We start from the raw sequence: 27,886 nt of genomic DNA, 5'->3' as shown, positions 1-27,886 counted from the left end.
GGTTATGCGACGCATGCGCGCAGGAAGTCAATCACGAGCCGATAGCGCGGGTCGTCGACGGTCTGCGGCTTGCAAATGTCCATGTGGTCCGTGCTCGAGAGGAGGTGAAACGCATCCAGCGGGCCTCCTGGGTTGGCCGAGTCGGGCAAGACGACCATCGACCGCACGCCGAGCGCGAGCGGCGCGGGCTGGCCTTCGCCCAAGCTTAGTGATGGGATCTGAAGCGCCTGGTATGCCTTGTGCAGCGCGAGCAAGTGGGGCGCGTTCGCCGAGAGATCTTTGGTCGCCGGGTGGGCCTGGATGAGCGCGCGGATCGCCCGCGCGTTGACATTGGAGCTCACATTGGCGCCAAAGTGGGGCACCGCCATGAAGACAACGCCCGCCGTGCGCGACGCAAGCGACCGCTCCTGTGCCTTGGCAAGCACGAGCATCTCCTTCACGAGTAGCCCGCCCATCGAGTGCGTCACAAAAATCACGGGCGGCCCGTCCGCGCGACCGATGCGCGCCGCTTCCAGCGCCTCCAGCATGATCTACCACGCCACACAAGATCGAATGCTCCTCCTCCTATCGTACAACACGGAGGTCTACCTGCGCACGCTGTGGCAGCGTCAGTGACGGCCACGGCGAGCTCCACGTCACCATGCCCGCCTCGTAGCCCAAGGTTACGAGGCGAGAGTCGGGCGAGAGGTCCGGTGCCAGCAGCGCTTCGGGCCAGATTGGGCTGTTGACCATGTCGGTGGACGCCATGTCCGAGCGCCACGTACCTACACGCAACTTCATCGCACCAAGGTCCATCAGATCTGAGATCGGGCGCACCGAACGGATGGCCGCGCAGGCCGTGGACAAACACAACGTCGACGGGCGGCATGGTTGTCGACGACGCCGACGACTGCGCGACGATCGGGTGAATCCCTTCACGGTACACGGTCGGCGGTGAATCATCCTCTTCCTACGCAAGGCGTGCCCATCTCGCTCCATGATGCTTGGACTCGGATACCGAAGCGGAGGAGGCTTGGAGCGCCGCGAGGTTCGTCGCGGCGCGGTAGTAGCTCGAACGAATGTTGACGTTGGGCTCGTCGCGCCAGTGGCAGATCTCGTCAAAGAAGAGCGAGCCGCCCGTGGCTTCCTGGACGAGGATACGCTGAACGTCGCGCTCCTATAGCAGCTGCCATGAGTTGCCCAGCGCGTGCAGACGACGTACCAAGTCCTGTGGCTGCCAAGGGTACGTGGCGAGGTTGGCCAAGATACGCGCGCACTGCGCCTTGATCGCGGGCGGCGACGTCACCGCCACGAGCGAGAGAAGGTCGACGCCGCCCTTCCAGATGAAGTCGGGCGCGTGCTTTTCCTACGCGCAACGGTTTCCGACACGAACGACGGCGGTCGACGGACGCACCGCGAGAATCGCCATCGCCGCCATGCCCGCCTCAAGCACTTCGTCATTGTATGACACGTTGACGTGCCCCGGCGTTGTCTCGGACGTCATGTTGGCGAGCACTTCGACTTCGTGGACGGCACGGCGCTCCTCGGCCACCATGTCCTATCGTACGTCAGTCGAATACGCGGACGAGCGTCGTACGGGCGCCGCAAAGAGCTCGCGGAGAAGTCCGAGCATCCACGCCTGCAACACACGGTGCGACGCGTCTTGACGCAGCGCGAGGTGCGAGAGACTCTGGATCGCGTGGTGACGGACCGCTGACGTGCCGTGGAAGGACCACTGTGTGAGCACGTCGACCCAGCCAAAGACCGGCGTCGCGTCCAGCTCCTACGGCGCATGAGCTGGAGTGCTATCCGCAGGACGTACGGCAGCGTCCGGGACGTCGGCGTCGCGAAACACGCGCGACATGGGCGTCGCCATCGTCGTGTCAAAACCGTCCGTGAAGCGGTCGCCGAGCGCCGAGAGAATCGCGCAAATGTGCATCTGAACGCTCGGCGTACGGCTCGACGGCGTAAACGTGGCGCGCGCGAGCTGCAAAAGCGCGTCCTGCGCGGCCTTGGACGACAGGAGCACGTCGGGCGACTGCTTGGCGATGAGGTGCCAGGCTTCGGCGGCCGCGACGTGCACGGCCGGCGCGTCCGCGTACGCCCACGAGACAAACTACATCCGTCGCGTCGTCTGGCCTACGAGTTCAAGATGGGCGCACCTGCGCGTGCCACGTCGATGGCGCTTGCAACGAGATGCCGCAGAGGCCGCTAAGGCGGTAAAGCGCCACAAGGAGGGTCGCGGCGGGACCTTGGAGCGGCGACGGCGTCACAGAGAGCTGGCGCAGTGTTGCGAGCAGCTGCGCGTTGCTCAGGAGCGTGCGCAGCGCCGTGTCGAGCGCAGCCGACGCACTCTGGCTCTCTGCAGCCAGCAAGAGCGACGTGAGCGACTGAAGCGCAAACTACACGACGACGGTCGGCACCCGTTCGAAAGAGAAATCGACATGCTTCACCTTGCGCTCATCGCCAGTGGCTTTGGCCAGCATGGCGGCCGACGCCAGGCGATGTACGGTGGGCACAACGTCCTACCGCCGTCGGTACATGAGATTCCGAGAAGTGCAAAAGCAACGTACGGTGGGCACCGAAATGGCGGCACGGCTGGGCGCATCGTACGCATGCTTGAGCGCCATATCGATCTTGAGCCGGTCGAGCAGAGGAATGTCGGCGGCAGGGAGATGCAGTAAGAGGTGCGACGTGGTCTCGAGGTCGGCCAGTGCGGCGTCGGTGCCTGGCGTCGTGGCGACCGAGGCAATCGCAGCTAGGATGCCTGCACAACGCATGAGGCGACGAGTAGAGCGCATGTGGCGTACGATTGCGAAGAACGAGGTCATTTGCGTGCGGCAGCGCCTTTAGCAGCACTTGGACGCCGCCGTGCGCTACGAGTGCCTGCCGGAACGTCTGCTCTTGGGCCATCGTCGCCAAAATGGACGCGATGCGATCCTCCGCCGACGCTGCCTCTTTTGCATCTTCGCTACTGTGATCTCCCTGATCGTATGCGATTTCTGCCAAGATGCGTCCGAGCGAAAGCACTGCGCGGGCCGCGCGCTGGCGGTCGTCCGAGCCCAGGAGCGCCCCGGACGAGCCCACTATGAGCCCTAGCAGCGCCATGCGGAGCCAGTAGCGCGTCGGGCCTCTTCGCTGGTCATCGATATCTCTCTGGAAGGACGAGAACTGCCGCATGCGTCGGGGTGCAACGGCGCGGGTCCGTCCGAGTCGGGCCATCGGCCGTGCCCAGCGGCGCAAAGACATTGCTGATTGCTAATTGTCTTCGAAATTCGATTCGAAGCAAGTATCGAAGAGGGGTCCGGGAAGGTTCCGGTGGCCTGTCCACGCACTTCGAATTCGAAGTCGCATGAGCCGCCGCTTCTCTTTCGACGCGAAAGACCGAAATGGAGCCTAAAGGAAGCCTCATTTAAGGGCAGAATAGCAGGGCCGTCGATTGGGTGCACGTTTCTTATGCACGACGGTCCAAAAAGAATACAATTGATAAGTATCATTTTATCAATAATATTAATATTACGGTGATGTTCTTGTGGTGTGCGACAATACTAGTTGCTCACTGGCTTTTTAATAAAATACGGCGGCCTTGGATCCAATTAATAAAACGTGCTCTTCCAAACGACACAATATAAAGGATAATAATAATAAAGGTTCCATCGGCTTCTGCGCAGAAAACTCCCGGCGCCTTGGAACGCGTCGCGTATTTTATTACAATTCGGACGTTCAACTTTTTAATTTTTTTATCGCACATCGGTTCAGAATCCGCCGATCCTCGTCGGCCGCCGGCATTTAATGCACCTCGTGTTTGTATGAAGCGCAGCGTATTATTATTCGCGCGCCGCTCCCGGGGTTTTCTTTGTTGCTCACACCCGGCCGACTTCAAATAAAACGCAATTAAATTTAGCGCACTCCGTATACAGCCGCCCATACAAACGCCAGCTGGGCGTTTTCCGGCCACGACCGGGCCATTTTCATTTCCGCTTTTGATCCGTCGCTCATGCAGAACTCCTCTGGCATCCTCCCGACGAGCTCGTCCTCGACGCCGGCCGCCGAGCCCGCGCCCGTCGGCCCTGCCCTGGAGCGATGCCACGCCCTGACGCCGGAAGCGCCCAAGCCGGTGGTGAAGGCCGTCGACTTGACCCCGCTCGAAGCGGCCACGGCGCTCAAGACCGAGACGCCGCAGGAGCCCGAGAAGCCGACCAAGGTGGAACAGACGAACAAGCGCAAGTGCTGGTCGTGCAAAGCCAAGATTGGCCTCTCGGCGATCACGTGCCGCTGCGGCTACACGTTTTGCACGCGTCACCGGTACGCCGAGGAACACAGCTGCTCATTCGACTTTCGGCGCCAGGCGAAGCGCAAGCTGGAGGAAGAGAACCCGCTTGTCGTGCCTATGAAGGTTGCACGCATCAACTAGACGACCCGTACTATATAGAGTTAGGACCACCCGTAGATTACCAGGAACGAATTTACAAATTAAGATTATATATTCAATTCGACCGTCGTAAGTCCGTAGCCTCCACCTTGCAGAAGCCGCATCTTGCCCGCATGGATGGGCGTGATGGACAGGCGTCAGGAGGCCGTGCCCGTGTACCGAGGTAGAGAAGAGCGGGCAGACCAGGTGGAGAGACATACGTCGCCTTCCCAAGCAGCCGATGTGGATGATGAGCCCGAACTGGACTCGCCTTGAACTTTGCCGAATCAGTTTCGGATATTTTAGTCGATTGATTAGTCGACCCGATTTAGTCGTTTAGTCATCAAGTCGAACCAGATTTGCGCGACTTGCCAGCTGGCTTGCCTTGCCAACTGTCAGATCTTCGTCAAAGCCGATCTTCGTCCAAAGTACAGAGCGATGTCCAGCCACGCCCCCGCTGACCACCACCACGATCACGGCCACCACCATGACCATGACCACCACCATGACCACGGCCACGACCACGACCACCACCATGACCACCACCATGACCACGACCACCACCATGACCATGGGCATGACGATCTCGTGGTGTCCGAGACGGTCGAACGCTTCAAGAAGCGGTATGGCCGCGACCCGACGCCAAGCGAGTACCAGCAGCTCATGGACCATGGCCACACGCACGAGCACCTCGAGCATGCTGGCGTCTTTGAGCACCGCGAACAACTCATCGAGCGCGACTACAACGAACGCGCGTTCACCGTCGGCATTGGCGGGCCCGTTGGCAGCGGGTACGAGCTCTCCTCTACCTCGCGCACCGTTCATCTTTGCCGCGTAGAAAGACGGCGCTCATGCTTGCGCTCTGCGAAGCCCTTCGCGACCGGCTCCAGATCGCAGCGGTGGGCTCATTCTCTCATGGTGCGTCACGGCTGCATCGATGTAGGTGACGAACGACATCTTCACCAAAGAGGACGGCGAGTTCCTCGTCAAGCACAAGGCGTTGCCGGAGGAGCGCATCCGGGCCGTCGAGACAGGTGGCTGCCCCCATGCGGCGATCCGCGAGGACATTTCGGCCAACCTCCAAGCCTGCGAAGAGCTCACTGACCTCTTTCAGCTCCAGCTCGTGCTCGTCGAGTCGGGCGGCGACAACCTTGCGGCCAACTTTAGTCGCGAGCTCGCCGACTACATCATCTACGTGATCGACGTGGCCGGTGGTGACAAGGTGCCCCGCAAGGGCGGCCCCGGCATCACGCAGGCCGATCTCCTCGTAACGGACATCTCTGCATGCCGCCGTGCTCTCATGCATGCTTCTTGTAGATCATCAACAAGATTGATCTCGCGCCGCATGTGGGCGCAAGCCTCGATGTCATGGCGCGCGACGCCAAGCTCATGCGCGGCGCGGGCCCCACGGTCTTTGCGCAGGTGAACGCGGGCGTGGCCGTCCAAGAGATTGTCGACCACGTTGTCGACGCGTACGAACGCAGTACGCGGTGAGCATTTCGCATTGAGAGGTTTCTACAGCATGAGAATATTGTCGTCGTCCGAGCCGTAGCCATTGTTGTTGCTGTCGAAATCGCTGTAGACGGGCGCGCTGTCGACCTCGGGCTCGGCGTCGTCAAAGGTCGCGAGGCAGTCCATCGTCGACACCTCCTTCTTGCTCCGTCCAACGACCTTCTTGGTGGTCTACGCAGCATTGCTCGTCAATGTAGGGATATAGGCACAAGGGCTACTGCGATGGGGGTGTTGTTGGGCTTGGGCGGAGGCGCTACCGCAGAGGTTTTGGGTTGTGGGCGCTTCGCAGGTCCTGCCGCCGGAACGGGCGTTGGCTTGTGCGACGCTCCCTTGGCTGAGGCCTTTGGCTCGTCACTGGGTCGAGGCAGACGCGCTTGTGGAGGTTTCATTGCGAGAGGTCCTTTCAGCGTCGAGGGCTTGGGCTTGATGGCGGCAAGCGTCGCCTTGGGGCCCTCGGTGGCGAGCTTTCGCGGAGCGGACCCTCGCCCATTGCTGGACGTTGTCGACGACGACGACGTTGGGCGTTCTTGGTTGGTTGGTGGCTGCTTGGGCGGCGGTTTGAGACTGGGCAACTTGAAACTTGACGCGCCTCCCGAGAGGTCGATCGCGGGCCGTGGCTTCTACGTTGTGTGGTGCAATAAGCTCCGATAAGCACGCGGTGTTTGGCAAACCTTGATGTCGAGGAGGCCGCGGTAGAACTCGAGCTCGTTCTTGGCCGCGGATTCTTGCTGCATAAGGTCGCTCTTCGCGGCCTGGACGAGCTCGTTGAAGCCGGCGACGTCCATTTCGGTCCTAGCGTAGGACTCGCTTCGACGCCTTTGGAGGTTGAGAGTACTTTTCTGGGGCCGCCGGCGCCTTCTGGTGCAGGCGCATGCGGCGGACGACGGCCTTGGCGTCCATCTCGGTCTCGACGTGTACGAGCGGCAGCTTCTCTAGAAACATCCTGCCACGCTATTCATAGCAACGCGCTCGATACACTCAAAACACACTTTTTACACTTCAGCTTTATACACATCGCTTAGATCCGCCGACTCAACGCGTCCAGTGCTTACGACTGCGAAGGGAAGACGCAGCCGTTGACGCCGCGCGCAACCATTTGGCACACCGCGTCCGCTGGCGCGACGCACGAGCCGGCGCTGTGGAAGCTCGGGATCCCCGCGACGCAGTCGCTCGCCGCCTTGTCGCCCTTCTTGGGGCAATTGCTACCATTGCCGCCGCAGATGGGCCCCGGCACGCAGTACGTGGCGTCGCCCGAGACGCCCACGGGGATGCACGACGCATTCGCGTTGGCTTCGGCCGCCGCCTTCTTCTTGTCAAAGACGCAGCCGCGGACGTGGGGCGCGATCATCTCGCACGTCGCGTCCATCGGCGCGATGCACTTGTCGGCGCTCACGTAGCTGTCGAGGCCCTTGAGGCAGTGGGCAGTGGCCACGTCGCCCTTCTTCGGGCACCCGCCATGCTCGCCACCGCACACGGGACCATCAATGCAATAGGTCGCGTCGGCAACGACACTGATCATGGAGCACTTGCCCGACGGCGCATTCGGGGTCGACGTCGTGGGGGCAGCCGTCGTTGTAGGAAGCACCGTACCGTTGTTGACCGGTGCCGTCGTGGCCGGCGTCGACTCGTTTTTCGACGTCACGGCCGGTGTCGTAGGTGTAGAGGATGGGCCAGGAACAGCCGTTCCGTTGGCAGACGGGGTCGGCGACGCCGAGACCTTTGTCGTCGGCGCAGGCGTCGAAGCGGTCGGAGCCGGGGTCGACGAGCCACCTGTGGTGGGCGCCGGCGACGTGGTGCTACTTTGCGTCGTCGTCGGAGCGTTCGTCGTCGGAGCGTTCGTCGTCGGAACGTTCGTTGGCGTGGTAGTCGGAGCCGCCGTGCTCGGCGACGGCGACGGAGAAGGCCCTGCAGTCGAAGGACTCGGCGTCGCCGGCGCGGTCGTCGGTGCGGTCGTAGGCGCATTCGTCGGCGCGGTTGTCGGGGCCGATGTAGGAGCCGGCGTCGAGGCGGCAGCAGTCGTCGGCGCCGGCGACGTCACTGGCGACCGGTCGCACGCCAACGCATCGGCCTGGCACTTTTGGAACACGGGGGTGCCGCACTCGTCCGAGGTCTTGGCCTTGCGGCAGACGTTGGCGCACATGTAGCCCGGCGACGTGCTGCCGCAGGTGCAGAACATTTTGCAGTCGTTCGCGGCGTCGTCCGTGTTGCACGCTCGGAGGCAAAATTCGTCTGTGCGCTCGACGCTGTTGGCGACGCACACCTTGGCCGTGCACGAGACGAGCTGGCCAGACGAGGACGCGGCGAGAAGCGCCAGGACGGCGAGGACTTGAGGTACTGCGCGCATGAGGCACGAGCAGTCGAATTGGAGAAATGGGCTGCGCGCGACGATCCCGCCCACGTTACATGCCCCGTGTCTGGCTATCCACGGTGTGACACGCTCCGCATGTCCTTGAGGTTATAAAAAGCCTCGGTCGCCTCTACCACTCCTCCCGCGCTGTGGAACCTGCCACCCGGCCGCTGGTTGCACTCACGCGCTGTGTCGGCCACTTTCACAAGCACGCGCGGTTGCTCACATGCCCGCCAAGTGGCAGTGCGGAACACTCCATCGCGTCATCCTCGTCCGCATGCAAGCCCCAGCGCCATGGTCGATGCATCGATGCATCATGGCATGACTGCTGACGGTCGACCGCTGATCCGCGATGGACCTTCCTCGCAGTCCCAGTCCCATCTCGCGCCTTTCGCGATTGGGTAAAATTAACCTCGCGCCGGGCCGTTGGTCGCGTTCGATGGTTCTAGAATCGTAACCGGATAGCCCTTCGACATACAAACGCGTTGCTGGCTTATCCGGATGTCCGGTGAGGTGCGTGTTCCGGCGCACTTAGTCGGTGGCCTGTGCCCCCCGTTGGTTATTTTCCGTTTTAGTCACTGGGCGAGAGATGGCTCTGAAGCGTATCAACAAGGAACTGCAGGACCTCGGGAAGGACCCGCCGGCCAACTGCTCGGCCGGCCCCGTCGGCGACGACCTCTTCCACTGGCAGGCGACCATCATGGGCCCGGAAGACTCGCCGTACGCGGGTGGCGTCTACTTCCTCAACATCCACTTCCCGGCAGATTACCCGTTCAAGCCGCCGAAAGTCAACTTCACGACGCGCATCTACCACTGCAACATCAACGCCAACGGTGGCATCTGCTTAGACATCCTCAAGGACCAGTGGAGCCCCGCGCTCACGATCTCGAAGGTCCTCCTCTCGATTTGCTCGCTGCTCACGGACGCTAACCCCGACGACCCGCTCGTGCCCGAGATTGCGCAGATTTATAGAACCGACCGCGCCCGCCACGATGGCACGGCACGGGAGTGGACGGCCAAGTACGCCATGTAATCCTGCGCTGCTACACCTGGAGATGCAACCGCTGCCATTGCGCCGTGCTTGACGGCCTGTATGGTCTAACGACGATGTTAATGGGAGTGCTTTGAACTCCAGCAACATGGAAATGGTTTTGTATCTTTGCCCCGTGCCACGTGCGCCTGCCACGTCCAGCGACACGCGCGCTGCGCACCGCGCTGCCCTGACCGCACATGCGTCGCCAGAGTATAACGTACGTAGAAAGGCGTTAAACAGGCGCCAACAGCCCTGCGCTGGCCTTTCCATTCCGGTTGAGTCGTCGATCTCCTCACCTGCGCCATGCCATGGACCGGTCGCCCTCACCTTCGTCCGACCGCGCACCTTCCCAGATCGAAGTGGCGTCGACAAAAGGCCGAGGATACTGCTCAAGTTGCCTTTGACGTGTTAGACGCATGTTCCGAATTTTTGGGTTATAACACAGCCACGTGTTATTTCGTATCCGGACTGCGCGATGCTCCTCGGGCAGTCGAGCCAAGACGAGCTCCTCGGCAAGCCATGGCGGCTGGCGCGGCAGATGGACGACGTCGGCGAGCGCCTCTCGCGGCTAGCGCTCAAGAACTACCACGTCTTTGTGCAGAGCCAGCAGTGCTCGCAGGTCGTGACGGCCGAGCTCCAGACGATCGCAGGCAACGTCAACGCTGTCGAGGCCGCTCTGCCGCAGCTTCTCGCCGCCTGCAGCGCACTCGACACGACCGTCCACGAGGCCGCCAAGACCAACACGGAGATCCAATACATCCTTGCCCACCACACGCAGCTCATGGAGCTTCTCGAGATCCCCGAGCTCGTCGAGGCCTGTATCTCCAGCGACTTGCTGGAGGAAGCGCTCGATGCGATCCAGTTTGCAAAGACGCTTCTGGCCGACGAAGCCGCCAAGCCAACGTCGCACGTCATCTTGCGCAGCCTCGTACGTCGCATACTCTTGAAGTCCATATCGCTGCATTTTGTGTGCTAGCTGCGCGAGGTGCAAGACGCGACGACGACGCTTCGGTCCAAGATCATCGAGACGCTGCAGCAGGACCTTCCGCTGGCCAAATGCCTCCACCTGGTCGCGTACCTCCGGCGCGCCGATGCGATGTGGTCGCCCGTTCCGAGCGGCTACGAAGAGGCCTTGAAGCACGAGTTCCTCGACTGCCGCAGCAAGTGGCTCGCCCACACGACGCAGGGCCTCGCGACGTCCGATCCCTACCACCACGTACGCCGAGACGGACGAGATCGCCGATGCTATGACCTGTGCGTAGCTCATGCAGCTCATTGACGCCAAGCGCACGGGGTGGTTTGACCTGATTACGCAGTACACGGCGATCTTTGGACACCAGGTCCGTCGTCGCGGCCTCTACTGTACAACGGAAACGTCATGTGCTGCTCGATGTAGCAAGTGCTGGAGAAGACGGACACGCCCTTGTGCAACTGGGCCGTCCGGCTCGTCGTCGACCTCATGCTCGTCGTCGACGCGTACATACAAGTCGTCGTGCAGACCTAACCCTCGCGTAGGCTCTTGCCCAAGATCGACGACTTTGGGTCGATCGCGTCGGTGCTCGAGCAAATGCTCTTCTTCGCCGGCTCGCTCGGTCGCGTTCAAGTCGACTTTTCCTGTACGTTCTCATTGCGCTGGACCAAGCTTCTCATACACACGAGTAGCGCTCGTGCTCGTGGCCTTTGAGCACCACATTCTGGAGCGCATCTCGGCCCAGTGGAATGCAGCGGTCTCGGACTTCCAGGCCGCGCTCCACGCGCACGTGCAGCCCAAAGCTGCGTACAGCGCGACACCCATCATGCTCGCCTCGTTCCGCCAGCTCGCCATGTCGGCGTCCCAAGGTGCACATCGCTGCCGTAACCGGTCGTCACCTGCGTCGCAGATGGCCCGCCGCACGCGCTCATGGCCTTCCCGATCCTCGCGCAGCTCACGAATGGCATGCTCTCTTCGTTCAACGACCTCCGGTTTCGATCGTCTAGCATCTCGGAGACACCAACGCCATGTAGGCTCTGCACGCTCAACGCCCTCCGCTTCCGCTTCTCGACGCAGCTCCAGGCGACGCTCGAGCGCGTCGCCGACGTCCTCACGACGTTTTGCGCGACGATTGGCGTGGCACCCGCGCACTCGGACGACCCCCGCTGCCTCGACATGCAGCTGCTCAAGCTCACGCAGGTACGATATGCAAGCGTCCTCCTCGTCCTCACTTTTACGCCAGGTGCTCCAGGACGAGTGGGTGCCCTACATGCTGCAGTGCTTTGACGTGCTCTTCTCGACCCAAGTCGGACTGCCGTCGGGTCTGCACCAGGTACGACGTCGATGCACGCGTCGTCACTCATCGCCTGTCGCAGGCGCGCGTCCAAGCAGCCCTTTGCGCGCTCTTGCCCCACCCCTAAGACCCAATATATATATATATTGGAAACCGTTTCAATATTATTGCAGAATTCCGGGAGGCATGGGGTCGCGAGGAGCGTGGACCGACGACGACGCTCCGCTCCATGACAGCTTCCACCAGGAGACGAGTCGCCGCTCCAAGAAGGCAATCTCGATGGAGCTTGTCCTGGACGACGACGACGACGACAATGGCAATGCGAACGAGCCACGCGCGACCGTCAAGACGGACGATGCGCGGCCATCGGCGCTCGCGACGCCGGTGGTCGAGACGTCGCAGGAGAACGACGGCGATGCAGGGTACATCCACGACCTCATCCGCGAGTTCTTCCGCGTGCACAACATCCAGTCCGCGCTGGACGCGTTTGAGCTCGAGCGGGTATGGCCCACGCCATGGCCTACGTTCTGACGATGCGAGATATGTGTAGCCATCGCCGCAACAGGCGCCGTCCCACGCGGCAACCGATGGCGACTTGGGCGTGACAACTGCTGGTAGACGCTCTGGAATGGGCTTGGTCCACAGCTTGTGCAGGTGCCCCGACGCGGCTCGAAGCATTCGTCATGTCGTGGAACCAGGCCGAGCACGGCCTCGTCCTTGCGCCCACGAAAAAGGTCCGCGGAGCTATCCGCACGCACTCCATGGTAGCCTGTGCGTAGAAGGCCAAGACACCCGTCAAGAAGAAGAAGGTGCTCTCGATTGTGACACCCGAGACACCGCTCGACGTCGGTGGAGCTGCGCCCGAGACGCTGGACCTCGGCGTGCCCGGGTGTACGCCCAAGCCGCGCCTTGCAGACCTCCAGAGTTTTGGCTTTGACGACGTGGAGGAGCAACCGGCGCCGACGACGGCGACGCCTCGGAGCGCCGCGCCCGTGCTGCAGCTCAAGGGCCTTCGCGACGCAAAGCGCGTGACGCTGGGCGACGAGGGCAGCACGCCCAAGAAAGAGTACATCTTTTACCGCGAGACGCCCCCCTCGTTTGTGACCGAGACGGAGGAGGCGGCGCGCGAGGTCATGGAGAAGCTGTCGCTCGACCCCGAGTACGACCTGCGGCCCGAGGCGCCGCCGCGCTTTGTCGAGCTCGCGAGCAGCGACGTGAGCAAGTACGACATTGGGAAGCGCGTCGAGGGCCTCGGCGCCAACCGCGACGTCTCGGGCGTCATCACCGAGAAGCACGGGAGCAAGCTCTGCGGCTCGAGCGGCCCCGGCACGATCCTCATCGACACCTCGTGCTAACGTCGACAGAATATATATATATATATATATATATCAAGAGAGTATCAAGAGAGTATCAAACAAAGACAGCGTCGACTAGGCCTTTTGCCGCTCTTCTTCGTCAATGTGGTTGTGTGCGTGCACTTCATGGTGCTGAAAGTAGTAGCCCGTCCAGAGCTTGAGCGCTTGGTGGCCGGGCCACGGCCAGAGCGGGTCGGGCCGCGCCTCGTAGTTGGCATTTCGAAACAGCTGCGGCGACACGAGCTGCGGCGTCCAGACCGAGATCGTCTTGTCGCAGACGCGCGCCGTCGCCCGCTGCAGCACGTTGTCGTAGAGGAACGTGCCGTACAAGCCGGACGTGAGCGCGTTGGCGACATGGAGAAGGTACCGCTCGTCAAACTCGAACGACGTCGGAAACTGCGTCGTGAGCTGGTACACGGCGTCGAGAAACTGCAGGAAGATCGGCGACACCTTGGCGCGCGTCGGGTCCTTCGATCGGTTCCCGCCCAGTCGCTCCATAAACTAAGCTTCCTCAGTGAGAAAGGCCAACGAGAGGCTGTACCTTGTGCCCAAAGGCGAGCCAGTCCTTCTCGACCAGCGTCGCAAAGCCGTCGAGCGTCCGGAAATATGGGTCGAGCATGATTTGCGCGAGCGATACGAGCTGGCACGTGCGGTCCCAGCCGTCGCTGCAGTGCACGAGGACGCTCGCGCCTTCAAACTCGAGGACGCGCGCGATCTTGACGGCGCCGTCGAGCACGAGGTGCAAGTGCTCAAACCACCGCGTCGCCTGCTCCCATGTCAACGCTACATCCACGGGCAAGACGGCGCGCACCTCGAGGGCAGACCACCAGCTCTTGTCGTGCTCGGGCGAGAGGCAGAGCTTCATGAGCGCTACGCCGACAGCATTAGGCGTGTAATGAAGGGTCGAGGGCGTACCAAGGTACGAGGTTTGCATCTTGTACATGTTGGCGATGTTGAGGTGGTTGATGATCGCGCCCGTGTACTGCCCGGAGGCTTCGACGCCGCCCTTCCCCATGAGTCGGTTGCCCTTGGCGGCCTTGACCTTGCGCGCGTCAAAGATGTACAAGGACGAGCTCGACTTGGTCGAGAGCTTCTTGTAGAATGCAATCAAGCCCTCGTCGATGCCGCAGCTCTGGCTCGTGAGGAGCCGTCCGAGCAGCGGCTGGCTCGACCGTGTGAGCACGCTGTGGTTGCGCGGGTGCTGCCACGTGATGAGCGGGACGCGGTTCTTTGCGCGAAAGTTGACGGCCGCAAGCACGTCGCCCATCGAGAGGGACGCAGGGAAGAGCAGGTGGGGCGGGTACGAGTCGCAGACGGCGCCGTCGCCATTCTCGACCACCTAGCAGATCGTTGAGACCTCTCACTGGATGCAAAACGGGCACCTGGAGCAGCGGGTTCGTGTCCAAGCCTTGGCGCCCGTACTCGGTGAGGATATCGGCAAACTTCCACCCGTTCGTCTCGGGCGTCACCGACGTCATCGTGTACGCAAAGCTAAAGTGCGGCACTTGGAGGCTGAGCACCGAGTCCCTTGTCGGCTCGCCACTCTGCAGCTTTTGCGTCGACTCGCTCAACTTGGTGATGAGGTGGAGCAGCGTCAGGAGCCGGTCATCGGGCGTCACGTCCAATCGGAGCGTCCGGACGTCTTTGGACGTCAGCAATAAGAACGGAGACCGGTACCCAAAGCTCGACTCGCGTGAGACCGAGACGATCGAAAAGAGCGGGATCTCGACGAGCGGCGCGATCTCAAAGGGCACGACGAGCACGCGGTAGTTGGTCACGAGCACGAGGCCGCGCCACGCAAACTCGCCGAGGGTCGTGAGACACGCAGCGGGGAAGTGCTGGCTGTGCATTTTGACTTCGCCGCGGAGGAAGGGCACGAGCGGCAAGGTCCGTTTGAGCTTCGTGCTCGGGTCGAGCGTCGTCAAGTAGGCTTGAATGAGCTTGCAAAAGTGGTGCTTTGCGGCTTCGTTCTGGAACTGCAGCACGAGCTCGGACCGGTACGGGAACGTCCAGCGCAAATACTCCTTCTCCAACTGCACGAGCTGCATGTCCGAGATGCGGAAGGTGAACCGGCGGTTCATGTTGAAGATGGACTTGACGCGGATCATGCCTTGGTACGTAAACACTTCGATGCGGCACCGATCGTCCTTCTTGGCCGACGACGCAAAGAGCGGACTCGTCTCGGTGCGGTTGACGATGAAATACTCGACCATCGCGGGCGGCAGCGGCGGCGTCGCCGGCGACTTGAGATCATCGTCATCATTGGAGCCGACCGTGCTCTCTTGGTACTCGAGCATCGGCGTCTCGCGCCGAAGAAGCGCCACCGAAGGGTCGGTCGAGAGCCGATGGTCCGCTGACGAGAGCCGCGCGCGTGCCGCAGCTTGGTCGGGATCATCGTGGCCCTTGTCGTCGTCATCGTCGTCCTTACCATCGAGCGTCCAGTCGACAGCTTCGAGCGCAACCATAAGGCTGAGCACGGTCTGCAGCGCAACCTTGGGGAAGGTCGGGACAAGGCTCTTGGTGGCGACTGACGCGTTCGTCGCGTCCGAGACAGCAGTCTCGTCGTCGTCGTCGTCGTCCTCGTCGTCGTCTTCGTCCTCGGGCACGTCGGCGAGGAGACACGACATCGCTGTCTTGAGCTCGGACATGGCCTTGGTCTTGGCGTGCGGCGTCGCTCCGTACATATCAAAGACCTCTTGGAGGCGTGCACGGAGGCTCGGCGAGAGCCCTTTCTCGAGCGCGCTGTTGAGCAATTCGACAAACGCTACACCATAGCATCATGAACGATGATTGTACCGAGGTGCAGCAGAACCGTGGGGCGAGTGGTCCGCTGGCGCGAGCGTCTATAGGAATTCCATGGCACATCGACATACAGGCGACGACGGGGCTTACCTCGGGAGCGTCATGCACTGTGCGCACCTCCTTCTTCGAGCTCAAGTGGGCCTCTTCGTACTTGGCATTCATAAACTCAGCGAGCCACGTCCGGCAGAGGTCGCACGTCTTGGCCGGCGACTCGAAACCAAAGCTGCGCGGCAGCTGCGTTGGCGTCAAGCATCGTCCGCAAAAGAGGTGGCCACACGCTTGGCCTACGACGCACAATGAGGCCACGCCTCGTTGTCAATGCGTACAGTTATGGCCGCGCTGGAAGGCGTTCCAGCTCCTGGCGCACTTGGCGCACTTGGCCGACGTCGTGTCGGGCGTCGCGCCGACGCGGGGCACGCCGACGTCGCCTGCGCCCTTCTTGAGCGTGCCCATGCGGTGCTGCAACTTGCCCGAGACGTAGGCGACGGTCTTGAGGGTCCGCCGCACAATGTCGGGCTCATCCTTCTCGAGGCCGAGCGCGTGAGCCTCGCAGAGCACGCGCAGGGCAACAGCAGCATCCGAGAGAGACGATATCGAGACGAACTCCTTCGTGTGCGTCTGCATGTGCATGCGCGAGTGGGTGTTGATCTTGCTCGACGAGGGCATGCGCATGGTCGACCGTCTGCCTGAACCGGCGAGCGAAGTTGGCGATATCTCACCCTCCTTTTGATTGGGCAAAATGTTGATTTTTTATCCAATCGACGATAGCGTCAAGCTTGGCAGCTTGGACCAGAATGGCATGGCGCAAAGCTGTGGCGCAAGAGGTCGAAGCTGCGTCGTGGAAGCCTGAACCAAGGAGCTGAGTCGGTGGAGCAGCGTCTATTTGCATCGGAATCCTCCCGCTGCCAGAACCAGGCGACGCGTACTACCGGTACTTTCTTCCCGAGACCTGCATGAGTAGCATCCACCTGCACTTACATGCAGTAGAAGCCCACGCGTTGGCACTGCCGCCTTCAACTCGGTTCGCAACTGCGGCGACAGGCGCGTCTTCTTCATGAGCGAATTCGACGTGTTGTCGCACGCGAGAGCTCGTCACATTTTCGTTCGAATTTCGAGCGAGCTACTACTGCGGGGGCTGGGATGGATGGCTTTGGCTACGCCATCCTGCCCATCATCCCAGCGCAGCTACGCAGTGTATATTAATTAAATATACCTGCAGCTCAAACGATCGTCCAGGCGATATAGGTCCTACAGTACGTACAACGGCGCTTCAGACGAACCAGTGTCAAGAAAGTCGCCAGTCGATCGCGCGTCAATCATCTTCCAAGCTTACAGTACGCTGGTATAGCGCGCCCCGGTCCGTCGCGGGGCGCGGACGCGCTAAACCCAGGTAAACCCACCTTGCGCATACGATTTGCAGCCGCCAAGATGGCGCTGCTTGCAAGGTGCTATGCCGTTGCATGGGACCCTCAGTTGAATGCTGATCGGTGACAGCGCGAGACGTCGTTCGTCTATGCAGCTTGACCGCGTGGCGAGGTGACTGCAGACTGCAGGTCGTTTTATGTCTGGCACGTCGTCTTCACCATGCGGGCCTCGCGCCCTGGCACACTGGATAAGGGAATCGCACGTGCCATCGCTGCAACGTGGCCACGCCAGCGTGCATTTTAGGGCAACGTCGGCATTTCGACGAATCAAAAGGGGAGAAATTCGCGTACCAAGTGTGCGTTACGTGCTGAGTCGCGGTCCGCATGCGACACGCGTGGATGATTTCAGTGGCTTTTGGCCAATCAGCGGGCGCGAGAGAGGGGTACCGTAGATATCGCCGAGTTCAATTTCTCATTGCCAGGCGGTGCAGGGGCCATGCTGGTTTCAGTATCGCCGCACCCAGTGTGCACCGTCGAGCGCTCGGCTGGTTCTGAGGAAACCAGCTGGCGAGGTGAGCTTGCGCTGCCATCTGCCGCGGGCGCCTTTCCGTAGTTGCCGCTTGGTCTTGCTCATTTCCAAACATTCCTTCACCCGCCACCATCGTCATGATCCAAACGCTCTTTCACGGCCTGATGAAGAACATGCGACTGGCGCAGAGTTGTCCGGACCGCCTCGAGACGGTGCACGCCGACGACGACATGCTCTTCTCCGAGACGCGGCCGCGCAGTGCGTCCGAGGACCTCGCCACGCCACCGGCGTCCTGGGATACCAAGCGCGAGAAGTGCGCCAACTGCAAGCACATTTACCTCAAGTTCCTGAGCCCGGCCGCTGGCTTTTGCTCGCTCGACTGCAAGGCGAACGCCAACTACATTGCGGAAGTGCGCACGCAGCCCAAGACGACGCCGACGGACGTAGAGCACGTTGTGTCGTTTAAGCCAATTAGTATCCATGTTCCCGAGACCCCGGCCATGAGCATGCACGCGTCGACCGAGGTTGACGACGACAACGACATGTACTACGCCGAGTCGTTTGACGGCCCCCATACGTTCAGCGACTTTCACACCGAGAAGCTCGCGGCGCGCGCCGTCGAGTGGTCCTTCTCCGCCCTCTACTAGACGCCCCCTTATTTACGCTTATAACACCTTATTTATCAGACATTCAATGAATTCGCGACACGCGTTTGACTACATTTGGGTTGACTTTGCCAAATATGCAAAGAGGGTCGCGACGCAGGCCGCAAGAAGCGCCGGAAAGAGCGAGGGATGATGCCACGCTTTGACGCGCGTTGTAGTCATTGATGCATCGTTGGTCACGAGGAGGCTGGCTTCCATCTCGACCCATTGCAGCTCGACGGGCGTGGGTGATGTCAAGAGCTGCGCGATCGCATGGGCGCAGTCCGACAGATCGCCGTCCGTCAAGAGATGCACGTTGCCAGTGAGGAACCCACTTCGCGGCCATCGAAATTGCGCGCGCCGAGCCACTGCCACGTTGCGCGGGTGGTCACCTGCTTAAACGCATCATGTCACAGTCCATGCGATGCGCCGTCGCAAGAATACCTCGTCGACGACAGCTGCTGACGTCGTCCTTCGTCTCCAAGAGGTCGGCGCGGCGCGCCATCGTTCGCTCCAAGTCGCGTCGCAGCGTCTCGCCCAGAAGCGCCTACGCATGCAGATTGAAGCCGCCGATCCCCGTCATGTCATACGCTCTCGAGTGCATACGCACAGCACGTGACAGAACCTTCGAGGTGCAACGCACGGCAAGGTGACGTCGATGGCCGAGTAGCTGCGGCGACAGCTGATAGATCATTGGTCGACACTCGCTCGAGAAAGTGGACGCGCCCGGGATCGCGACCCGCGATAGGAATCGCGTGCGCCAGCAGCGGCACCACGGACGCACGCACGACGGCCGGCGCGAGGCTTGGCAGACTGACGTCGATGCGGATGGTAGCTTCGTAGCGTCGCAAGAGACTCTCGGTCGGCTGCCACTGGAGCCGGGCCTCGACAAACCACGACGGCGCCTACCGTAGGCATGAGGCGACCTCGGACCAGAGACCGCCGTCATCCTGCACCTGGAAGCGCTTGCTCAATATGGTGGAGCTACTGGGCGAGACGCATAGCACGTACAAGCTGTCCATCGAGGAGCCCATGTCGCGACCGATCGCCTGGAGTGCGCACATGTAGCGACAGAGCATCGCAAGCAGCGCGCGGGGCTCCTCGGTCGTGACCACGTACATCCCAAGGCAGTCGATACCACCAGGAAGCATACAGAGCACGGACTTCGCATGCGCAGACATCCAGTCGACAGACAACTCGGCGAGCCTCGACACTGCCACTACGACGATGGCGTGCGTCCGTTGCTGACGCAGGACGTCGTCTTACCGTCTTCTGGTGGCGTCGGGACATGGGTGACGATGACGTCCATGCTGCCTGCGTGGCCGAGTAGCAGCCCGACCTCGAAGTCGCGCACGGACCGCAGGTCGTCGCCGATGCGCTCCTCGGTGACCACGACGTCGGTCATCGCGCAAGTGTCCTGGTTTCATCGGCTGCCCGAAATAAGCGACAAAAACAGGACATATCCCATGAATTTCGGCCAGCCTATCGCACGCAACTAGGACTCGTATCCGACCATCCGGAAACGATGCATCGTTGATCAGCTGCGCTGCGGAAGGACGACGCTGGCCGTAATGCTGTGGTGGACGATGACCGTAGCTCTGCGAAGTCGCTGCGCTGCAAGGTCCATGGACAAGTAGCCTTCTTCTACAATGAAGGTGCTGCATGCAATGATAGCTCTAGCGTTTCTTAGTGCAAGACGGTCGATGCTGGCTCGTTGAGCCGAGCTGCACCGCCAACGTTGACACGGCCGCCAGGATGGAAGACACGCCCGATGGCGATGACATCAAGCAATTGGCGCGCGCATTCTTGAGCTTCATGACCGTGCCGTTGGTGCAAGCAGCGTCCATGTACCGGCGCGGCTGCGGCGACCAGCCCGGTGCCCAACGTGGCAGCATTACACCGCCCTGCCGTGTAGACTGGTCCCGGTACTGCACCCGAACGGGGTTTGCTGCTGCAAGTCGCTGCATCTTCTACGAGTCTTATGCCCAATAGTATTAGATTTATATAAGTCTTAAAAGAGGGACGAGGCCATGTCCTGGATCGTTGCGACGGGCGGTCGGTAGAGCTCGGGGAGGAGCTTTCGCTGGATCGAGTTGAAGGCGTACTCGTAGCGACCCGAGTTCTTCATGGCGACGGCGATCCGCACGCCGTACTCGCGCATCGTGTTGGCGCGCGCTTTGAGCAGCTCGTTGTCTTCGTTGCTCGCGTTCGTGTTGGCCGACCGCTTCGAGTAGAGGATTCGCGCCTGCTCCAGCGTCGCCGACATGGCCGCGCGGTCCGCGCCCGTCGAGCAGCACGTGACGCGCACACCGTTGAGGCGCCGCGTAATGTCCGAAGCTTCTAGCAGCATCCACGTGTGCGACGGCGCCTTGACCTTGCTCGCGTTCCGGCCCACGAGCGGCATGAGCGCGTCGAGCATCGTGTCGTTGTTGAGCCGGAAGCGCATCGACACGTTGAGCTCCTTTTGCATCTCGAGGAACGCGCGGTGGTACTGCTGCAGCGACTGAAAGCTCTCGCGGTTCACGCGCGCTTGCAGCGTGAGGCCGGCGGCGGACCCGACCATGGTGGCCAGCGACTGCATCTCGTTGATGCCCTGCGTGAAGAGGACGCTCGAGACCTTGATCACGTGGCCGCCCTGGAGCCGATGGTCGAGCGACGCAAAGTGGGCCGCGGGCACGCCGACGGCAACGCGGAACCGGCCGTGTACGACCGAGAGGCTAAACGGCTTCTCCGGCGCGCACGCGATCGTCAGTTCAAAATGCTCGAGAAACTTGATGGCGACAAAGGCGTCCGAGAGCATTTTGTACTCCTTCCCCGCCGGGTAGCAGAGGCTCTCCCAGCCGACGAGAAGGCCGACGCGCACGAGCTGCTCCATGTCGTCGCTGTCGGCCGTCTCGAGCTTGGTCAGAAACGCCGTGAGGAGCACCGTGAGGCTCTGCGAAATGCACACGCTCTTCCGGAAGAGGTACCGGAGCTTGAGCATCTCCCACTGCTGCCACAGCGACGCGATCGAGGGCGGCTCGATGGCCTTGACGCCCGTTGTCTGCTTGATGACCCAGTCCATCGAGTCGGACCGAATCTTGGCCGACGACATGGTGCGCTTGACCTTTTCGCCCACGAGGTTAGTAAACGTGTTCATGCGCCGCGCCGACCGCGTCAGCGTCTCCATCCCGTCGTCCGTGCTGTTGGACGACGAGCCGTGCGAGCTCGAGCGCGTGTCGTCGTCTTGATTGGACAGCGGCGTGTGCTGGTGGTGCGGCGGCCGCGGGCTCGGCTGCGCGCTCTTCTTGACCGGCGTCGGTATCCGGTGCTTGTTGGGCGTCGCGGGCTGGGTGGGCGCCGACTTGATCTGCAGAGCGAGCTCCACGAGCGCCTCTTCCATATCCATGAGCCCGTGGCAGTCGACGTCGAGCGCCTCGGCCGACGGGATCGCACACGTGAGGATCGACGCGAGCGTGTCGATCTCGAACGTCGCCTTGATGGCTTCCGGCGTCTCAAAGTCGATCGACCCGCTGCGCTCGCGGGGCACGAACGCCGGCTCTTGCTCGGCGATGCTGTGGTCGATCGAGTTGGACCGGAACGCGCGGCGGTGCTTGCCCTTGTCCGCCGTCGTCGGTGTCGGCAAGGTCGCGACCGAGATGCGCGAGTCCAAGTCGCCCGACCACGTGCGCTGCTTGTCGAAGGCGTCGCCACCGGAAAAATCCATCGACTGCGACCGCAGCCGTAAGAACGGCTGGTCGCCGCAGTAGAGCTTGAAGTACGAGAGGTGGAGGTTGGTCACCATCGCGAGGCTCTCGACCTTCTCCTTGGTCGAGCTCGGCTTGAACATGACGTGGTTCTCCTCGAGGAGCTCGGCCAGCACCGCCATGTCCTTGATCATGTCGACCTGCTTGGAGACTTCGGCGAGGTAGTCCTCGACAAAGTCCTCCGAGAGCATCGACGACGGCGCGCGCAGCGTGACCATCTCGCGAAAGACGCGGTCGATGGCCGGGTCGCTGCTCTGGAAGAGGTCCGAGGTCGGGATCTCGTGCTGCTGCCACTGGCTCAGCCGCGTGCGCCACTCGAGCAGCATGTGGTGCATGAAGAGCTTGGGCACCTTTGTGTAGAGGTCGACTTCCGCGACTTCTTCCGTCGCCATCATCGGCGTCGAGTACTCGCCGTTGTAGAACGCGTAGCTGCGCATCATCGTGTCTTGGGTTGTGAGGAGCGGGTGCGCCTGCCGCGCGACGCGGGCGAGCTTGAGTGTGAGGAACCCGCCGGGCTTGGCGCCGCGGGCCGACGTCGTTTGTGTCGGCGCCGTGTGGATGTGTGAGAGAACCTTGAGCTGCAAATGCAGGTTCGATGCGTTGTGCAGGTACTTGCGCACGAGGTCCTTCATGGGCAGCTCGGCATATGCCACCGTCTTGCCGCCGCCCTCCTCGGTCAAGACAATGCTGAAGCAGAGAACCTGTGCCTTGACCTCCTGTGCAGTGATGGGCACGGAGATGCCGAGCGAGAAGTTGGGGTTCCGGCTGCGGATCTTCTCCGTCTGGAACGGAATCGTGTCGCGGAGGCGGCTCTGCAGGTCAATGTGGACCAAGGATTCGGGCACGACCGTCTTCGTCGGCGCCGGCGCCTTGTGGAAGAAGCTCATGGCGCCGCGGAGAAGGCTGTCGGTGGCGCTCGCCGGCGCTTGGAGGTTCAGGTCGCTCACCGAGAGGAAGAACGTGATCGACTCAAAGTCGATCTTGGCCGGGCTCGGCGCCTGGTTCGAGTGCAGCTCGGCCGCCGCCGCGTCGAGCGAGCGCATGTCCCGCGAGCGCTGGCGGCGGTTCACGGGCGGCTCCGACATGGACACGCTGCGCTTCGACAAGGACGACGACGACGACGACATATCTGCCCAACGCTTCTTTTCTAGCTCTGACGACAAGAAGTAAAAAAAAAGGCCCAGCTGCGTGTTCTAAGACAGCGGGCGCCGGGCTATAAAATTTGAATCGCCGCAAAATTCCGGTTTTATTAATGCGACGCTTGTCATGCGAGCGATCCCACTCGGCGACCGACTCAAATCGCGTCGCTTCTATACAGATGGTCAGTGAATCCGCCAAAACTGCGCCGCAATTGCGTCGGCAAATCTAGAACCCACAGCGTTTCATGTCTTCGCTGCCGCTCAGCACCTCGCTCCGCAGCTCTGCGCGGTGGACGCTCGCACCTCCATTGGGTGGTCAGAGTGGGACCACCGACGGGGAGGATCCCACCTGGTCCTTATCCCAGCGCGGCTGCCGACATCTAGCTGACGCGTCCTGCATGGTAGGAACCCTTCGCGAGACGCGGAAGGAGGATTTTCTTGGCCGAGAAACTTCAAATGACGTGGCGCTGCACGCGCGCACGTCTGACCATATAGTACTCGTTGCACACAGCCCTCTGATCCCGCAAGTGCTGGAGGGTTGGAGGGTAGGCTTGACAATCGCTCGTCCTTGAGGAGCCCCAGAGGCTGGCGTGGCTTGGTAGCGACACACCGAGCCGTCTCGACGGAAGAAGCGAGCTGCACGAGAAGCTTGGACGTCGCGTCAACAGCCCAAGTTCTGCATGCGACATCGAGTAGCAAGGAAATATTTTAGCTTAATATATACTTAGGACTATTTGTGGTAGTATACTAGTACGGACATGGGGACAAGGAAGAAAACTAACTGCGAAACGACCGGGAGGGTTAGGCGATGATGCCACAGCACACGGAGATGTCGTCCTTCTTCCCGAGCTTCTTGCCCGCAAACGTGAGCAGGTTCGATGCCGAGTAGAAGGCGAGGTTCTTGACGCGTTTTTCTTTCCCAAAGATCGGCCGGTCCAGGCCCGGGAGACCCGCGCACTTCTTCTCAAACGCGTCAAAGTCCTCGGCCGAGATGGCGTCGTTCGTCTTCATCTCCTCCATGGCCGTCGCGCAAAAGCCGGCAGCCGCAACAGCAAACGGGATAAAGTCGGTGCTGCCGGCGAACGTATCTCGGCATGCACGGACCGTTGCTCGCGCAATGTCGGTGCCATGCGCGGGGTGGGCGGCAATCGCGCGGAGGACTTGGTCGACGTACAAGTTGTCGTGGACGCCGTCTGAGAAGACCATGCAAATGTCGCCCGGCATGTAGGTCGCGACCTGCAGCTCGACCGACTCGCTCGGGTAATGGATGTCGTTGTGCGTCGAGACGACGGCCGGCACGTTGAAATCGTAGATGATCGCGTCGCTTTCAAAGACGACAGCGCCGTTCCGGACAAGCACGCACTTGCAGTCGCCAATGTTGAAGACGAAGAGCTGGCTCGTGGATGCGTCGAGGTACACGGCCGTGAGCGCCGAGTCGAACCGACCTTTGCGCCGCGTCATGTGGCGAGCTTCCTGGATCGCCAGCGCCATTTGGTTCCGAAAGTCCGTCGTCTTGATAGGCTCCTCGAGCGCTCGCCGGCGGAGCTTCTCGAGACCATTCAACGTCTCGGCGACGAGCAGGCGGGCGAGGACGCCCGAGGCCTTCTGCGTGCCCGAGACGCCGTCTGCGACCACCATGTAGTTGGGCCCGTAGCCGACCGCGTCGTCGCCGTGGAAGTCGTAGGACGCGCAGCCGACGGAGGCGAAGCTGCCTAGCCGGCTTTGGTTGCCGCGGCTCGCCTTCATCTTGGCGAGCAGGTACTTGTAGCCGTCCATGCTTGCGCGCTACAGGCGAGATCGCGGAATCCCATGCTCGATCCAAGTTTCGGAATCGGGCTTTGGTCGCACTCGTAGCATTTTAATTTATTTGGCGGCTCCGAATACATTCTTTCGATGAACTGGCAATTTATTACACTACCTTGGAACTCACGCAGCTGTTGCTTACGCTTGCACTTGGTCTTTGTATGCGACCGACCAGCAATGCGCGTGGAAGCGCGCGCACTTCAAGTGCCAATTGGACGTCAAGCCACGTGCTGGCTCGACGGACGCTCCGATTGGAGCGCGCCATGGCGTCGGTAAAGGGCGGGCTGGCCTCCTCGGCAAGGTCAACGACGCACGCCACAACTATCCATCGTACTATCCATCGTACTATCCAAACGATCCAAACGGACCACCAGTTGAATCAGCTTGGTCTGAGATGTTGCGCGGGTTGCACTCCAAGAGAACACGGTCGCGGAAGCGAAGTAGCCAAAGCGTGGGACTCGGCGGACTGGCGCCGCTCGGCGGCTGATAGCCATACGTTGTGGTCATGTCGCGTCCATATCTGCACGACAAGCCGCTTGGTGCGATGTCTACCGACACCAGGTATGGACGCCGCGGCCGACGGCGTCGCGATCAGAACGACAGATTGCACGCGCGCAACTGCGCTGCGTTGCCAGCAGCTTTGTCGGTCCAGCTGCAGCAATGCTGGACTTTCTTTCCGGATACCAGTAATATCCGGATATTGTTGTCCGGATAATATAGCGTCAGGCGATGTTCCCTCGATCGACGCCGGCAGTACGATGGAGTGGCATACGTGGCAGCTCGTGGACTCGCTGTACCCGACGGGCGGCTTTGCCCACTCGCTCGTAGGCGCTTAGGAGCGAGCGGAATGATGCTATGGCTCACGTAGGGCCTTGAGAGCGCGGTGCAGGAGAAGATCGTGACCAACACGACGACGCTGCGTCAGTTCGTCGTCTCGGCGCTGTACCAAACCGGGAACCTCCTACTTCCGTTCCTCTGCGAGGCCCACGCGAACCCCTGTGTCGAGAACTTTGCGCGCCTCGATGCGCTCGCGCATGCCATGACGACCAACCACGTCGCGCGCCGAGCGTCCATCGCACAAGGCACCGCGCTGCTGCGCGTGGCGACGCAGACGTACTCGCACCTCCCCGTGCTTCGCGCGATCAAGCAGACGCGCCCGGTGGGCCACCACGTGGTCGTGCTTGGTACGCTCTGCGGTGCGCTGGGCCTCGACAGTCTCGCGAGCCAGCGGCTCCTTCTCTTCTTTACGCTGCGAGACATTCTGAGCGCAGCGACGCGGCTAAACCTCGTGGGGCCCATCGAGAGCGCGAAGCTCCAGATGCAGCTCGCCGAAGTGGCCGAGACCGTTCTACAGACGCGGAAGGACCGGCCTGTGGACGACGCGTACCAGTCGGCGCCGTACCTGGACTTAGTCCAAGGCCGCCACGATCAGCTTTACACGCGTATCTTCAACAGCTAGTACCTTGACTAATCGACTAACTACTGCTCGGAGCAACAGACGCTAGCAATTTCACGGCAGATGTGACGCCAGAGTTGGAACTCTTCGGCGAGCACACGGAGGCGGAGGTCGTGGGGCGACACGGCAGCGGCCACCGAACGGGCGCGCCGCCGACTACGGGGGTTGGCCCACGTTGCGGCCGTACTCGGAGCACTGCTCGTTGTCGAGGACGGGTCTGCGGAGGCGCTCTCAAGGTCGCGGGCGGTGGCAACGAGGCGCCGCAACTGGGCGTTGGCCTTCCCCACGAGTGCCCAGAAAGGCGACGTCAGCGCCTCAAATTGCTGCGACTGGGACGGCTCGTAGCGCCGCAAGTGGCTCAGCGCCGCAGCACTTAGCGCCTTCTACAGTGGTAGTGTGCGGTAGCCATCGTACAAGCAATCGAACCTTGGCCACGAGCTGCGCCTCGAGCTCGAGCGACTGCGTCGATGCATCTCGTAGCTGGATCAGCTGCGGCCGCTGCTGGTAAAACGACTCGATGGTCGATGCCATCCACTCTTGGTCGTCCTAGAGCATGCTGAGACGCTTACGAGTTCGGCAGCGTCTACCGGCGTTGCCTCGGCCGTCGACGGCAAGAGCTTGAGCATCTACATACGCGTGTTTACCAACCAGCAGGCGCCTCCATATTGTCATACCGTGAGGCTGCACGTGACGCTGTTGGCGTTCTGCGTCGGCTGCTGCAGTACAGCCATCCACGACCCTCGGAGCTCCGATACCTTGGCTCGAAGCGTTGGCGTCGAGCCGATTTGAGACGCTATGGTCGTTGAGAGTGGTGGTTTGTCAAGCATGACATGAAGACGCACGCGTGTTGGCGGCGGCGAGCTGCTCTTGTACGGCTCGAATGTGCACGACTTCGTTGCGCAGTGCGTCCTACGCCTTTCCAGTATTGGCGCCGAAGATGTTGCAGGCTACCTCGATCGGCAACGGCGGCAGCTGAAGCGCCTTCCGAACAGACTCCTCGAGCACCTCCATGAAGCCACAGTGGCCACACACGAGCAGTCCCGCGCGGCCATGCTTGATCGGCGACAGTTTGTGGCAGGCGTCGCACGGGAATGCGAAGCTGAGGCAGCCGAGGCTAGCAACGACATAAGCTGGCATCGGCGATGCGAATCAGAAGCACGAACCATTGGACTGCGTACTCGAGCCCATGCGTGCGCAGTTCTGCAGGAACATCGGCGGCCGGAGGAACGCTCGTGCCGATCCCGCAGGCCGGATCCGGGCAGGCAAAGCGCATGTTCAAAATTGCCTCCAACCGAGATCCAAACCGGTCGGCTACTCTGGAAGATGAACGGCTAGCCGTTAAGAAGATCCTGTTTAGGACAATGCCTCGAATGCATTGGCATTCGCCTTTTGCTGGTAGATGAATGCAAGTGAGGCATGGCCCGGTAGCGCTCGTGGGGTAGGTAGGTTAAAGCACCTCGCCCCTACGCTTCTTTATAGCTAGCGCCCTCGCAGGCTGAGCC

The 27,886-nt window shown here is 61.5% G+C and overlaps 15 protein-coding genes across 17 annotated transcripts; 7 read left to right on the top strand and 8 right to left on the bottom strand.

The window, feature by feature from the left end:
* Window positions 1-2: 2 nt before the first annotated feature.
* Window positions 3-3,228, bottom strand: SDRG_06755 (hypothetical protein; the record flags this gene model as incomplete). Its single annotated transcript, XM_008612557.1, has 12 exons — window positions 3-530; window positions 589-764; window positions 817-949; window positions 998-1,156; window positions 1,202-1,345; window positions 1,394-1,537; window positions 1,577-1,762; window positions 1,802-2,095; window positions 2,142-2,381; window positions 2,433-2,504; window positions 2,553-2,746; window positions 2,790-3,228. 12 exons carry the CDS (start codon window positions 3,226-3,228, stop codon window positions 3-5), a joined length of 2,709 nt encoding a protein of 902 aa, XP_008610779.1.
* Window positions 3,229-3,882: 654 nt separating this feature from the next.
* SDRG_06754 (hypothetical protein) lies at window positions 3,883-4,491 on the top strand. The gene has a single exon (XM_008612556.1). The coding sequence runs from the start codon at window positions 3,977-3,979 to the stop codon at window positions 4,391-4,393; it is 417 nt and encodes a 138-aa protein (XP_008610778.1). The 5' UTR covers window positions 3,883-3,976; the 3' UTR covers window positions 4,394-4,491.
* Window positions 4,492-4,828: 337 nt separating this feature from the next.
* On the top strand, window positions 4,829-5,884 carry SDRG_06753 (urease accessory protein; the record flags this gene model as incomplete). The annotated part of the gene is made up of 4 exons (XM_008612555.1): window positions 4,829-5,181; window positions 5,229-5,289; window positions 5,334-5,657; window positions 5,708-5,884. The coding sequence occupies 4 exons, from the start codon at window positions 4,829-4,831 to the stop codon at window positions 5,882-5,884; spliced, it is 915 nt and encodes a 304-aa protein (XP_008610777.1).
* A 21-nt stretch (window positions 5,885-5,905) lies between these two features.
* On the bottom strand, window positions 5,906-6,844 carry SDRG_06752 (hypothetical protein; the record flags this gene model as incomplete). The annotated part of the gene is made up of 4 exons (XM_008612554.1): window positions 5,906-6,073; window positions 6,121-6,522; window positions 6,574-6,694; window positions 6,738-6,844. 4 exons carry the CDS (start codon window positions 6,842-6,844, stop codon window positions 5,906-5,908), a joined length of 798 nt encoding a protein of 265 aa, XP_008610776.1.
* Window positions 6,845-6,950: 106 nt separating this feature from the next.
* SDRG_06751 (hypothetical protein) lies at window positions 6,951-8,246 on the bottom strand (the record flags this gene model as incomplete). Its single annotated transcript, XM_008612553.1, has 1 exon — window positions 6,951-8,246. One exon carries the CDS (start codon window positions 8,244-8,246, stop codon window positions 6,951-6,953), a length of 1,296 nt encoding a protein of 431 aa, XP_008610775.1.
* Window positions 8,247-8,377: 131 nt separating this feature from the next.
* SDRG_06750 (ubiquitin-conjugating enzyme E2 4) lies at window positions 8,378-9,489 on the top strand. Its single transcript, XM_008612552.1, has one exon. It carries the CDS (start codon window positions 8,839-8,841, stop codon window positions 9,280-9,282), a length of 444 nt encoding a protein of 147 aa, XP_008610774.1. The 5' UTR covers window positions 8,378-8,838; the 3' UTR covers window positions 9,283-9,489.
* A 268-nt stretch (window positions 9,490-9,757) lies between these two features.
* On the top strand, window positions 9,758-11,673 carry SDRG_06749 (hypothetical protein; the record flags this gene model as incomplete). The annotated part of the gene is made up of 10 exons (XM_008612551.1): window positions 9,758-10,210; window positions 10,259-10,498; window positions 10,545-10,622; window positions 10,679-10,758; window positions 10,798-10,898; window positions 10,945-11,121; window positions 11,163-11,244; window positions 11,287-11,452; window positions 11,496-11,585; window positions 11,629-11,673. 10 exons carry the CDS (start codon window positions 9,758-9,760, stop codon window positions 11,671-11,673), a joined length of 1,512 nt encoding a protein of 503 aa, XP_008610773.1.
* Window positions 11,674-11,732: 59 nt separating this feature from the next.
* Window positions 11,733-12,901, top strand: SDRG_06748 (hypothetical protein; the record flags this gene model as incomplete). Its single annotated transcript, XM_008612550.1, has 4 exons — window positions 11,733-12,047; window positions 12,097-12,160; window positions 12,201-12,280; window positions 12,326-12,901. The coding sequence occupies 4 exons, from the start codon at window positions 11,733-11,735 to the stop codon at window positions 12,899-12,901; spliced, it is 1,035 nt and encodes a 344-aa protein (XP_008610772.1).
* A 2-nt stretch (window positions 12,902-12,903) lies between these two features.
* On the bottom strand, window positions 12,904-16,375 carry SDRG_06747 (the record flags this gene model as incomplete). 2 transcript variants are annotated; one of them, XM_008612549.1, is made up of 8 exons in its annotated part: window positions 12,904-13,402; window positions 13,443-13,667; window positions 13,713-13,771; window positions 13,817-14,240; window positions 14,284-15,665; window positions 15,714-15,744; window positions 15,794-15,987; window positions 16,030-16,375. In XM_008612549.1, 8 exons carry the CDS (start codon window positions 16,373-16,375, stop codon window positions 12,977-12,979), a joined length of 3,087 nt encoding a protein of 1,028 aa, XP_008610771.1. In that variant the 3' UTR covers window positions 12,904-12,976. The 2 variants fall into 2 exon arrangements, with proteins under 2 accessions (XP_008610771.1, XP_008610770.1); XM_008612548.1 differs by having other exon boundaries at window positions 13,443-13,771.
* A 1,358-nt stretch (window positions 16,376-17,733) lies between these two features.
* SDRG_06746 (hypothetical protein) lies at window positions 17,734-18,243 on the top strand (the record flags this gene model as incomplete). The annotated part of the gene is made up of 1 exon (XM_008612547.1): window positions 17,734-18,243. One exon carries the CDS (start codon window positions 17,734-17,736, stop codon window positions 18,241-18,243), a length of 510 nt encoding a protein of 169 aa, XP_008610769.1.
* Window positions 18,244-18,254: 11 nt separating this feature from the next.
* Window positions 18,255-19,677, bottom strand: SDRG_06745. Of its 2 annotated transcripts, none has more exons than XM_008612545.1 (5): window positions 19,507-19,677; window positions 19,197-19,459; window positions 18,831-19,145; window positions 18,685-18,787; window positions 18,255-18,635 (listed from the first exon to the last, which is right to left on the bottom strand). In XM_008612545.1, exons 1-5 carry the CDS (start codon window positions 19,643-19,645, stop codon window positions 18,313-18,315), a joined length of 1,143 nt encoding a protein of 380 aa, XP_008610767.1. In that variant the 5' UTR covers window positions 19,646-19,677; the 3' UTR covers window positions 18,255-18,312. The 2 variants fall into 2 exon arrangements, with proteins under 2 accessions (XP_008610767.1, XP_008610768.1); XM_008612546.1 differs by having other exon boundaries at window positions 18,255-18,632.
* Window positions 19,678-20,202: 525 nt separating this feature from the next.
* SDRG_06744 (hypothetical protein) lies at window positions 20,203-23,190 on the bottom strand. The gene has a single exon (XM_008612544.1). It carries the CDS (start codon window positions 23,111-23,113, stop codon window positions 20,252-20,254), a length of 2,862 nt encoding a protein of 953 aa, XP_008610766.1. The 5' UTR covers window positions 23,114-23,190; the 3' UTR covers window positions 20,203-20,251.
* Window positions 23,191-23,213: 23 nt separating this feature from the next.
* SDRG_06743 (hypothetical protein) lies at window positions 23,214-24,972 on the bottom strand. The gene is made up of 2 exons (XM_008612543.1): window positions 23,363-24,972; window positions 23,214-23,296 (listed from the first exon to the last, which is right to left on the bottom strand). The coding sequence occupies exon 1, from the start codon at window positions 24,899-24,901 to the stop codon at window positions 23,927-23,929; it is 975 nt and encodes a 324-aa protein (XP_008610765.1). The 5' UTR covers window positions 24,902-24,972; the 3' UTR covers window positions 23,214-23,296; window positions 23,363-23,926.
* A 714-nt stretch (window positions 24,973-25,686) lies between these two features.
* On the top strand, window positions 25,687-26,387 carry SDRG_06742 (hypothetical protein; the record flags this gene model as incomplete). Its single annotated transcript, XM_008612542.1, has 2 exons — window positions 25,687-25,752; window positions 25,797-26,387. 2 exons carry the CDS (start codon window positions 25,687-25,689, stop codon window positions 26,385-26,387), a joined length of 657 nt encoding a protein of 218 aa, XP_008610764.1.
* SDRG_06741 (hypothetical protein) lies at window positions 26,357-27,676 on the bottom strand. The gene is made up of 7 exons (XM_008612541.1): window positions 27,548-27,676; window positions 27,336-27,498; window positions 27,227-27,293; window positions 27,059-27,177; window positions 26,972-27,010; window positions 26,811-26,930; window positions 26,357-26,767 (listed from the first exon to the last, which is right to left on the bottom strand). The coding sequence occupies exons 1-7, from the start codon at window positions 27,655-27,657 to the stop codon at window positions 26,408-26,410; spliced, it is 978 nt and encodes a 325-aa protein (XP_008610763.1). The 5' UTR covers window positions 27,658-27,676; the 3' UTR covers window positions 26,357-26,407.
* Between the last annotated feature and the right edge of the window lie 210 nt (window positions 27,677-27,886).

The sequence above is a fragment of the Saprolegnia diclina genome, assembly GCF_000281045.1.
Source record: "Saprolegnia diclina VS20 unplaced genomic scaffold supercont1.18, whole genome shotgun sequence".
Lineage (NCBI taxonomy): Eukaryota > Oomycota > Saprolegniomycetes > Saprolegniales > Saprolegniaceae > Saprolegnia > Saprolegnia diclina.
The sequence above is the reverse complement of the archived record's forward strand: the minus strand, read 5'-3'. Positions and strand labels throughout refer to the sequence as shown.